This window comes from Quercus robur, chromosome 2 (assembly GCF_932294415.1).
Source record: "Quercus robur chromosome 2, dhQueRobu3.1, whole genome shotgun sequence".
NCBI lineage: Eukaryota > Viridiplantae > Streptophyta > Magnoliopsida > Fagales > Fagaceae > Quercus > Quercus robur.
Window position 1 is genome coordinate 87,709,332 of NC_065535.1, and position 12,020 is coordinate 87,721,351.

A 12,020-nucleotide genomic window follows, 5' to 3' on the forward strand; every position below is an offset into this window, starting at 1 on the left:
TACCAAACAATTGAGTTACAAAACTTTTGACGTATGAAATCATAGATGTCTTTGGTTGTATTCTTGAAAATGTGCCGAAAAATATTTTTTGGTGTTTGACTTTTATGGAAAAAAAATCATCTCAACACAATTTCTAGCAAGGGGCTCGCGAAGGGTGGGTTGCAATTGCTGGGGTGAGATGCGATCACCAAAGTGGTGGTTGCAATGGTGTTGGTGGTTGCGATTGGGTCATGGCATTATGTGTTTGTTTCTTAAAAATAAAAAAATAAAAAAAAAAATCACACAACCCTATTTTAAAAGAATAATAAATATATATATATATATATATATAAATAAATCTCAACAACTTCCCAAGTAAATTTCATACATATCCGTGTTCTAATATAGTTGTAAAACAATAAATTAGAAAAAAATAAAATTGAAACCTTAAAAGCTAGTGAAATTCTTTCCACTTCCACTCACAAATGTGGCTGGCATTAAAAATATATCCACACTTGGCGGCTAGGAACAAGGTACAGAAAATAATTAGGCAGCTTTCAACCAAAAAAAAAAAAAAAAAAAATTAGGCAGCTTAAGTTTGTCATATAAAGGCAGAGGTACAAGTGACTTTCAGGACCCAGTTCTATTATCCATACCAAGAAAAAAAAAAAGCCTATCTTTTTCACATTCATTCACTCTCAAACTCAAAGACCCACAGAGCTTCAATAAGGGGGGGCCTTTGTGCATAGGAGTTTCTGCAACTCTGCTCAGAATGGCTTGCAGAGTTGCTGACTCTATGTTCCTTTTCATGGTATGCTATTGCTATCCCTTTTCTCTTTCTCAGACACCCTTTTGGTTTCTGCCTTTTTTTTAATACTTCTTTTGGGTTTTCATTCTTTCTGGTTTGGAATTCAGGCCCCCCATCAAAAGCCAAGTAGAAGTCACAAAATTTTAGCCCATTGTTCTCCAGGTATGTAACTCTTTCTCTCTCACTCTGTAGGATAAGTCTTTTCTTGGAGTTGTTGCTTCTTCAAATTTAATGTAAAGTTTGATTATTTACTTTGGTTCAGATTGATTTTAATTAAGTGCTTCATGTTATTTGGCCCAAATGGAGATTTGGGTTCTATTTAATTGTACACCTCTTATGTTGGAGTAATTATAGACTTGCATTTTTTAATTTAGCATATAGCACATTAGATTTAGAAATGGAAAAGGCTGAAACTTGCTTTATAAAATGCTTCAAAGACTTACTTTGCTTGCATCAAACTAGTTATCTTTAGGAAACGAGTGTGAAAACTGAAGGGTTTTGTGCAAGAATAGGCAAGGAATTAAGGGGAGAGTGATATAGGAGCAAGTTAACTCGAGCCCTCTCTTTAAGCCTATCAGCTTCTGTTGCACAGCCCCCTTCTTTATCTTTTTTTTTTTTTTCTTAATGGGTTAATAATTCACACACCCCATCGGGCTTGAATCGAAGACCTCACCGTCCATCCCATCCTTTTGGAGGGTGGAAGTGCCACTAGACCCAAAGCCATTGGCACAATCAACTTCTTTATCAGCTTTAATCAAATGCCATTTTGCACTCAATTTCCTCTCTGTTTGGGAATATTCCATCTAGACCTTTAAAATAAACATCAGGTGGTTGTTGTGTTTATGATGGCAGCCACCAATCTAGTTTTAGGAAGATAATCAACTAGCGCCAACTTTCCCTTAATCTCAAACAGTACTGCGGTGTATCCATCATGAACAAACCTTAAGCTGTTGTGCATATTCTGTAGTTTTACATAGCTCCTACTTACAACTTTTTTCTGTAAAGTATTGTAAGTTGTTACAAGATATGGACTCAAAGTAGCAACTTTCTCTACTATACTGCCACCATAGGAATTCACTAGTTCCAAACTGAAACTCTGGGGAGAGTGACAACTGCACCACTTGATATACTGGTAACTTTGGCTTTACCAAGTGCACTTGTAATGATTTAGCAAAAATGGAAAAAGCTCACTTATTATGTAATCAAATATTTATCTTATTTGGTAGATACTTTGCCAATGGCCTACGGCCCAAGTGGCAACTGGACCCTTTGTAGTGGTCTAGTTCCAGGGTTCAATGAATCCCACGCATTTTGACCTAGAAAAAATAAAATCGGGTGGATACTTTAATGTTCATATAATCGTGACCATGTCAACAGTATTTGGCTCACTAAGCTAGCAACAACCATATTGCAGGTTGACTGGCACCTCATAGTCATCTATAAACTATTAAAACATCTGAAGTAGGTAAACTCAAGCTGTGTGAGCATGTTTGATAGTTGAACTTTATTAAGAGTTCAAGATTCTCATCCTGCCTTCCACTAATTCACTTCACGTTCGATGAAGCTTGGAGTTGATTCTTTCATTTTATGTACTTCATACATGATATGGGAATATATCTTTCCCATTTTCCAATCTAGTTTTGTCATTCAAATTTAGTATTGGTTCCTATACTAACAATCTTTCTCGAAGTTTGGGATAGCTTCATGACCCAAATGAACAACTTTTTGTTGACTGCCTTGGTCTCCTATAAATTTCCAGAAGACGTGTTTAAAATAAATTTGTCGTAATACTTGCATAACCAACCAACCCCCCCCCCCCCCCCCTTCTTCTCCCACACACACAGAAAGGACAGATAAAACACATTATATGGAAATATATCATTTGCATTTTCCAGTCTAGTTTTGTCATTCTAATCTGGTATTCATTCCAATACTAACAAATCTTTCTCAGAGTCTAGTACTTAGCGCCCCCCCCCCCCCCCCTCCTCTCCCCTGAAAAAGGACAAAGATAAAACCAAAAAGTAAAAGCTTTCTCTTAGCATCTATATGGTTATTGTGGCTTCCTTAGGACAGTGAAAACTTGTACTTTGATTTTAGCAAGATGCTAATAATGTATATACAAAACTTGACCACCTCATTCCTCATTTTATTGAATCACACTACTTCTGAATTGGAAAACATATAACCTCCTGAATTGGATGCTTTCTAGGGAAGAACCTAAAGAATTTGGATCATGATCCCCTGTATACTTTTAACTATATTGAGTAGAACCTCATTTGCATACTGCATGCAAATAAAAACAAGAGCTTTGTAATGTCAAGGCCATGAAATGCATGTTTGATAATTGTAAACCTCCTCTACAATGGAAAAATATCTTGTCAGCCAAGAGGATGAAACAATTGTTCCTGTTTTGGCTATCAGCCAATCCTATAACCATAATTTTATATAGGGAATAAAACTTTGAATTCCTTATGAGGACTGGGTGTTTCTTAAGGACATTAGATTGTTGGACTGATGTGCTTTCAAATGTTATCTCCAATTATATTAATATGCAAGCAATAAACGGGAAAAAATCACTAATTGTAAGTAGTCTATTCTACTGGTACTATCAAGCAATCTCTTGATCCTATGAAGGACACTTTTTTCTGTATGTACGGTTGTTATTCATTGTCAAAATTACGTGAGACTTATATTCATTTGAACTATCATTGCATGCGGTATTTCCTAAGTTACTATTGTAGACACCTTATATTGCATATTCTGATAGACAGGCATATGTTATCTGAAGGGGGAAAGAGTTATCCAGAAGGGAATCAGGCATCAGCAATTTTTACTTCCAAAGAGAAAGAGTAGAGTTATACAAGCTGTTGCAATTCCAGTTGTACCATCTCCAGCAGACACTGCTGAGTATAGAAAACAATTAGCTGAAAGCTATGGTTTTAAGCAAATTGGAGAACCACTTCCTGACAATATTAAAATAAAGGATATCATTAATACCCTTCCAAAAAAGGTAATGCTCATGCCAGATGCATCTTGCATCCCATCTCTTTTGTATCGTTTGCGCTCAACATGTCTTTTATGAACAAGATTTTGGACATCTTATTTGGGAGATTTTTTGACCAAACATTGGTCTGTTGAGTGAGCAAGACTGACTTTGAACTCACTTGAGGCTGGATATGTAAACATAATTATTAAAAAATTGGTGATATTTCTGTATAATTTTCTCTTTTCCAAAAATATTGAAGGTTTTTGAGATTGATGACGTGAAAGCATGGAAATCAGTGTTAATATCAGTCACTTCCTATGCATTGGGACTCCTCATGATTTCAAAAGCCCCATGGTATCTACTTCCTTTGGCTTGGGCATGGACTGGGACTGCAGCAACAGGGGTTAGTTCCATATACATCTTTACCATATGTATATTGCTTATGAATTTTCACTATGGGTTCTTCCCTCCTCCACACTTTTTGTTTTCCTGATATTATCACTTGTACATGCTATCTAACTCATATTTCTTTCTATCCTTGTTTTGTAAAGTTCTTTGTTATAGGACATGATTGTGCTCACAAAGCATTTTCAAGTAACAAATTAGTGGAAGACATTGTTGGAACCTTGGCCTTTTTGCCGCTAATATACCCATATGAGCCATGGAGATTTAAGCACGATCAACATCATGCAAAAACAAACATGTGTGTACAATTTTGCCTCTAATTTTTCTTATTGAATTATCTCAAATATATAGGATATACCTTCAGACATACATTCTCACCAATATATTATGGTACATGTGATATGCGGAATATATCTAATTCATATACAACATCCGTACTGTTTTGTTTGTCCAGTATTCCATTTTTAGTTATCTGAAAATCCTTGTCCAATTTAAGTCAATGTTCATTATTTTACTAACCACCCAATATCTCCCTGCCCTTATTTTATTTCGGGTTTAATTTTTTTTAAATTTATATGGCAATTTTGAAAAGTTATAGATTTTTCTTTTATAGAAAAAAAAAAATTTATTTTAATTTTAGATTTTTCTTTTAGTAACTTGATCCTAATCCATGTGTGTATATGTATGTACATTTGTATATATGTATGTTCTATCCTCTTTATGGCTGTGTCAGAACTTCTTGTCATGCGTGTTTATATATGCATATATAATTTCATTTATTTGTTGTTTGTTGGTTTGGTAGGTTTACAACCTCTGTGAAGTTGCCATTCTTACTTCTTCCATTTTCTAAAATTTCATCTCTATTCTCACCCATCTTTTATCTATAGGTTGAGTGAAGATACAGCTTGGCACCCTGTTTGGAAAGAGGAATTTGAATCATCTCCTATTTTGCGCAAGGCAATTATAATTGGATATGGGCCACTTAGACCGTGGATGTCTATAGCTCACTGGTACATTATGAAATACAAGAAATAATATGGGACAAAATTTTCAGTATTTCAAATTTTCTTGGCCCTTAGCCCTTAGTGAAACAATTGCCACTAATGACTTGAGCAATAATCCATATGTTTTGATTTGATACGTATTGGTCTTAATGTTAACAAGCATCCTAATAGGTTGATGTGGCACTTCAATTTGAACAAGTTCAGACCAAGTGAATTGAAAAGGGTGAAGATAAGCTTGGCTTGTGTGTTTGCTTTTATCGCAATTGGATGGCCATTGATTATCTACAAGACGGGGATCATGGGATGGGTCAAGTTCTGGTTGATGCCATGGTTGGGCTATCACTTTTGGGTAATGCCGGTTCCTGTTTTCTTGCAGTAGTATTTGGACCCAGTGTTAATCATGTTAAATTGATAACATCTTTCCATATCCTCTATCTATCTATATATGTATATATCCAGAAAATCTGTTATACTGGCAGATGGTCCATAGATTTTGGTGCCTGAATGTTTAGTGGATCGTGATATACACTACACAATGGGGGCTCCCTCTGTTACTGTAGTGCACATTAGGACAGATTTGAAAGCATCAAATTATGTGAATAAAATTTATCATGGGTGATTTATTGCTACTTATTTGAATAGTGCTCTACTCAAATCAACTGTGCCTTAAGGCCAACAACCTGAATTTTAATTTATTATTTCATTCATAAATTTATAATTTATTCACTCTGCTGGGAGGCACTCTTGTTGCATCCCTTGTTTTACTTATCAATAAATTAATAAACTATTCAGGAATACTACGATAGTATGATGCAATGCTTCTCAGTGAATTGTTACCCAAAAAAAAGCTTTCTGATTGAACTTAGGAACATTGAAAGTAGCCAAGCAAGGCCTTGTTCACCATGACAATCATTTGTTTACTGGCCTAAATAATTCTAGAATCCCCAAATTTACATAGTTTGCATGATGCCCTGTCAATCATTTGTGAATTCATTGACCTGATTATTTAGATTATAAATTCTATTTGTGTCTAAGAATTTTGTTTTTGTTTTTTGTGTATTTGTAGATGAGTGTTTTCACCATGGTCCATCATACGGCTCCTCACATACCATTCAAATATTCAAATGAGTGGAATGCTGCTCAGGCCCAGCTTAATGGAACAATTCATTGTGATTACCCTCGATGGTAACAAGTCTTTCCTTCTCCTTTGTGTGTGTGTCTATAACCTCTTTAATTGGCACAAAATCTGACGCAATTAGATGGTAAAATGCATCTTGTACTTGACAGCTTTCATATTGCCGTAGACACTTACTTTGTTATCTGTCCAAAGCTTGCTCAAGGATTTTGTCTTGGGTATCCCTGGGCCATGGGACATCTTAATTGATCCTTTCTTGATTTTTAAGTAGTTTGCATTCTTGGTGTGCTGTTACTCTTAAGAGCGCCCAGACCTTATTGTGTTCAGGCCAGGGCAGAAAGGGATATTTTTCTGTTTCAAAAATGTTTCCTGTGAAAAATATTTCATCAATACTCACATTCACTGATTAAAGGGAGAAAGAATGACATGCATGCTAGTACGAAGCCATTAATAAGTCATTGAAGATATTATCTTTCATATCATTGGTTGACTGTGATTTAGTTTGGGAGCCACTTTTAGTGATTTCTGATGAAACAAATGTTGAAGTTGAGATACATTTCTGACTTGCTACTAAAAATTGCCAAAAAGAAAACCAATACATTTGTTCTAGTGTTTGAACAACTAAAGTTAATTATTTACCATATTGTCATAAGTAATCTGCTAACTCTCTCTCCTGGACAGGGTTGAGATTCTCTGTCATGATATCAGTGTCCACATCCCCCACCATATTTCTCCAAGGATACCAAGCTATAATCTGCGGGCAGCCCACAAGTCTCTTCAAGAAAATTGGGGAAAGGTAGGATTGATAAGTCCTTCATACACACGTGCGCATGCACGCACACACAGACACACGATTCATGGTGACCATTATCTCATGCCATTTAATTCATTTTCTCTCCCATGTCATCGACAGTATCTGAATGAGGCTACTTGGAATTGGCGTTTGATGAAGACGATATTGACCGAATGCCATGTTTATGATCAGGAGCAAAATTATGTTCCTTTTGACAAACTTGCCCCTGAAGAATCTCAGCCAATCACATTTCTCAGGAAAGCATTGCCTGATTATGCTTAATTTATCGTTTGCCTTGTGGGGTCCATTTCTCTTTGGTTCTTTCTTATCTGTTATCTTTTACTTTTTTGGGGCAAATTAGATTTGGTATTTCATTCATCATCTTTTGGTATTTCTTAAGTTGTACAACACATTTTTAAGATCTCTGATTAATAAAGAAAGTTAATTGAAGGAAGGGAAGCTTCAAAGAAACTCACACTTCACTTTTTTTTGCTAGATGGGACTGTATTTAGGGTGATAATATCATTTTTTTTTTGGATTATCTAGCGAAAATCCTTCTTTTTTAAGGCGAGAGATTGGGGTTCATTAGGTAAAAGTGATAACAGTGAGATTCTCCTTGGATGATCAAAATCTCCTTTCTACTATCAACACAATATTGAATTCATATTGTCTTCTACTCAGATTGGGTAGATGTGTCAGAACTGACTGAGCTAGTGAAAATTTAAATCCAGGAGGATCAGGATGATATTGATTGGAGCTCATTATATATTTATTAATGATGTGTCTTTCTTCAGAGTATCTCTCAGATAAATATATATATGTTTTTGATATTTTTCTGACATTAAGCCCGTGTTATTGTTTACAATTTATAAACCTAAACAGCTAAAGTAGACTGATTATTTAAACATAAATAACACTTTATTTTTTTATTAATGGATAGGACAGTGGTAAATCATGTTTTGCCCTGTTTTGTTTTGTTCTCTAAGTAGTCTTTAGCGCAGGGGCATCAAGAGAGAGAGAGAGAGAGAGAGAGTCAACTGAATTAGTATTATATAATTCCTTTTGGGGTCTTCACTTAAATTGGGATTTGATACTACTTAAGAGTTTAAAATTTATCGTGGGCGCTGATCGATGAGATTAATACTGTAGCAGAACCAGAGGAAATTATCTTTAATTAGTAGTTAGATATAAGAGTTGAGAAAAAAAACAGAGGGAAGTATAAACAAAGGATGGGGGATTTAAGTTCAAGCATGCAAAGGAAAAAAACAAAGGGTTAAGGAGCTGGATTTGCTTTAGTGGGTATGATCATTCAGCAAATTTGGTGCACCAGAAAAGCTCATAAGTACATATATATTCTATGTTACAAATTTAGAATTTTTGGAACACCTGAAACTAAAGCTACACGCCTACACCTACACCTACACCTAACAACTTTATGCCAGAGTGATTTAATTCATAAATCTGTCAACAGGTTTGGCAGTTACAACTGCTCACATGCGAAAGCATCTCTCTCTTTCTGTGTGTGTTGGACTGTGTGCTTGCTATCGAATCTGGAATCTGTACTGACTACTGAGAGCATAGGGATGCATCAAAACTATCAGAGAATTAACTTTGTGAATGCACAGGTCAAAAAAGAAGAAAAGAGAAAGAGGGTCTGTCAAAAAGAGAAAAATGAAAGAGCCATTCCTGGTCAGTTAAAATAAATGTGCAAGTAGGGCATAACTAACATGCAATTTGCATCTTCCCAAAAAAAAAACCAAAATTTGTATCTAGCAGTAGTTGAACAATCAATTTCATTTCTTTTGTAATAATGGGAAACCTCCATTTACACTCGTTATATAGATATGAGGTTATACTTAGTTAAGTATTCACTTTCATCTCTCTAACAATTAGCAAACTCTATCAAGCTTAGCAAGCTTGGAACCTCTATGTGTCCTAACCTATAGGGTTCTACTGCAACTCAATCTTCTATAATCCTAGAAAACAAAAAGGAGAACCATGTGTATCAAAAAAAAAGAAACACAACCACCAAAACTAGCAAACCCCCCTTAACTGAATCATATAATCGGCGGGGGTGGGGTTTCCCATATATCAAACACATTTTCCTCACTATGCAGTGCAAAAAGGCGATCACCCCCAATCGAAAAATCACATATTGAACCTCCATTGCTTCGTCGATGTCGTAGCCGAGATGTTAATACCCATTCAGGACCACAAAACACTGATATGCAATCATTCATTGATGAAAATAGCTGCCCTTCATGTAATGCCAACTTAGGGTAACAAGGCTCATCAGGCATATTATTATTACCCTTCATCAACCGGCTTCTTGAGCTCCACCTTATGCTCCCAGCAGTGCTTCTCAAATCCATGAATCCCAAATCCTCAAATTCATTCACCACACAGATAGAGCTATTCTCTTCCATTGCTATTGCATCTCTAACCCGTTTCTCATCCACAGTTATAGGAGCTCCACTATCAGACCAAGACCAAACCATCTTCTTGTCCCTAAAATCCAACAAACTAATGTAACAGTTGTCCTTCCTAGGAAACAAAGTTGCAACCAACAAACAGTTACTCCCATGTAACCACTGTAGTTTGTCAGCATCACCAAGTGACCAACCAGGTGGCTCATAGAAAAAATCAATCTGTTTTCCAGTTACTTGGTCCCAAACTCCAATCCCATACTCATTGCTCCTACCTTTGCAACTAGAAAATATCTTATAATCTGAACTGAAACTCAAAGCCCCAGCTGTAAAGCTCTTAACTTGATTCTCATGATTGACTTGAAACTTGTCCCTCAGCTCCCCCGTTGATGAACTAAACAAACCCATCCCACCATCTCCACGGCCTAATCTCTCACACACACTTATCACAACGTTCTCCGAGTCAATCCAACCAACATCATTCACTCTTTGGTAATCAAGAGTAATTGGTGCATGCTCTTCTAGCATCCAATCATACACATGAACCATGCTACCATGTGCAACACAGCAACCACCATCTGGCCCGGCTCGAATTGCCGTTCCATCTCCTGGTGCTTGACCTGTTATTGATTCCGAAAGCTGCAATCTATTGCCATCAAATTGACCCCATTTCGCAGAGCGTACATGGTCAAGAAGGCCATAGAACAGAGCCTCTCTGTAGAGAAGCTTTTCTGGGATATTGGCAGGAATGTAAAGCTCTCCAGTTCTGAGAAGATCAAGAATGACTGCAAAGCAATCCGGGTTCCGATCAATGAAGTATTCATCGGAATGATCAGATTGTAGAGTCCAATTCTCATCAAATATCGCTCCAAAAAATGAATTTCGGCCAGCGTTGGCAAGGGTTGTTGAAGATGTTTCAAAGATTCTACCTCCAACATTGAATCTCACTCTGTCTTTCTGGATTCCCATGATTGAATTTCGATCAAAATTGAGAAGCCCAGCTGGGATTTTTGAAGTGGAAGGTCAGAGAGACAGCTACGACTTGAATTAGATAAGACAATTTTGAGTCAGAAATCCAAAAAAATAGTTCAGAGACAGCAGGGGATTTTGAGGAACAGAAATGACTATATTTCCTAGAATTATGGGATTTTTTTGGGTTATTTGAATTTTGTGAAAGAACTATAATTAGGAAAAGAGCAATCTTCAAGGATCAAACCAGAAGAGAGAACAAAAAACGAAAGAAAAGCAAGAAGCTAAGAAAACGAGGAGGAAACTATGTATGTTTGGGCAGAGACTTGTCAAAAGGTTGGATATTTTTTCCTCATTTCTGGCTGAAGAAACAGAGGATATTTGTTAGTTGGTGAAGAATGAAGAAAAGGATCAAAATTCAGAGAAAATGGGATCTGGGTATTGAAGAGAGATGGTTTTCAGAGATGGGTTTTTAAATTCGTGGGATTTGGTGAGAAACCAATTGAGGAATTGGAGCGGTTGGATTTCGAAAAATTGACTCTTTCTCTTTCTTATATTCTTTCTTTTTCATATTTTTTTTTAATTTTCTCTCTCTCTCTCTCTCTGAGATTGCTTTCTCCATGTTTATTGTCTCCCTTTTTCCACGTCTGCCATTTTGGCTTTGCTTTAGTTCGGACATAGTTGAACTTTTCTTCAATTAAATACTATGTGGTGGGATCCACTTCTGTATTGTATCATCCTTAGATTTACACCGTTGGATAATTCTCCATTTCACATCAAAGGGAATTTAGAGAGCATCAAATGGTGGGGACACGTGTTGAGGAACATCGTAGGAAGACAATAATATCTCCTGCCATTAATTTCTTTGCTCAATAGTTAAGGAGTTTCCCATGAAGTCAGCTCTCTTTCATTAGAGAAAGCGTGTCTTGTGGGTTGTTGTTGTTGTTTTTTTTTCTTTTTTTGGGTTCATGTACTATTCAACTTTCAAGTTTCAAATCTTTTTTTTTTCTTGAAAGAAGCATATTAATTATCATACATTACATGAGATAGAAATAAAACAAAAGCAACGTCACTAAAGTTTCCAAATTTTGACAAGCATTTCATAGCAATTGGCTTCTCGATGTGTGTGATTGAGAAGCCAATTGGAGAAGGTTTTCAAAAGGTTCTCGCAATCAATGAGCATAGGCTCTAACAAATGATTAATTGAAGAATTTTTCATAGTAAAATCCTTTTTCATATGATGAACTACGGTAAAAGCATCAAGTTCCATAATCAAATAGATAATTTTTAAATTCTTTGCAAACAAGAGGCCATCTTTAAGCGCTCATATTTATACCAAAAATCTATATAGGTAATCAAAATTTCTTGTAATACCTTTGATCTATTCACCCTTACCATCTCCCAAGAGCCCACCTCCTCCCGATTGAGCCAGATTCCCATAGTTGAAACCATCAATATTGAATTTAAACTCTCCCAATGGTGGTTTTCAACAATTAATTGTAATCAAATCTTCTT

General features: G+C 36.1%; 2 protein-coding genes across 2 annotated transcripts; one reads left to right on the forward strand and one right to left on the reverse strand.

The window, feature by feature from the left end:
- Positions 1 to 613: 613 nt before the first annotated feature.
- LOC126715620 (omega-6 fatty acid desaturase, chloroplastic) lies at positions 614 to 7,564 on the forward strand. Its single transcript, XM_050416321.1, has 10 exons — positions 614 to 790; positions 895 to 949; positions 3,559 to 3,797; positions 4,033 to 4,176; positions 4,325 to 4,476; positions 5,066 to 5,188; positions 5,354 to 5,531; positions 6,249 to 6,367; positions 6,999 to 7,113; positions 7,231 to 7,564. The coding sequence occupies exons 1-10, from the start codon at positions 752 to 754 to the stop codon at positions 7,390 to 7,392; spliced, it is 1,326 nt and encodes a 441-aa protein (XP_050272278.1). The 5' UTR covers positions 614 to 751; the 3' UTR covers positions 7,393 to 7,564.
- A 1,322-nt stretch (positions 7,565 to 8,886) lies between these two features.
- LOC126715619 (BTB/POZ domain-containing protein At2g24240-like) lies at positions 8,887 to 11,131 on the reverse strand. Its single transcript, XM_050416319.1, has one exon. The coding sequence runs from the start codon at positions 10,503 to 10,505 to the stop codon at positions 9,168 to 9,170; it is 1,338 nt and encodes a 445-aa protein (XP_050272276.1). The 5' UTR covers positions 10,506 to 11,131; the 3' UTR covers positions 8,887 to 9,167.
- Between the last annotated feature and the right edge of the window lie 889 nt (positions 11,132 to 12,020).

What these genes read in the sequence shown, in the direction of transcription:
- LOC126715620 (XM_050416321.1), top strand. Translation starts at nt 752, where the DNA reads ATGGCTTGCAGAGTTGCTGACTCTATGTTCCTTTTCATG. An exon ending in CTGGGACTGCAGCAACAGGG is followed by an intron (nt 4,177 to 4,324) that starts GTTAGTTCCATA and finishes TGTTTTGTAAAG; the next exon opens with TTCTTTGTTATAGGACATGA. An exon ending in TTCAAGAAAATTGGGGAAAG is followed by an intron (nt 7,114 to 7,230) that starts GTAGGATTGATA and finishes TGTCATCGACAG; the next exon opens with TATCTGAATGAGGCTACTTG.
- LOC126715619 (XM_050416319.1), bottom strand. Translation starts at nt 10,505, where the DNA reads ATGGGAATCCAGAAAGACAGAGTGAGATTCAATGTTGGAGGTAGAATC.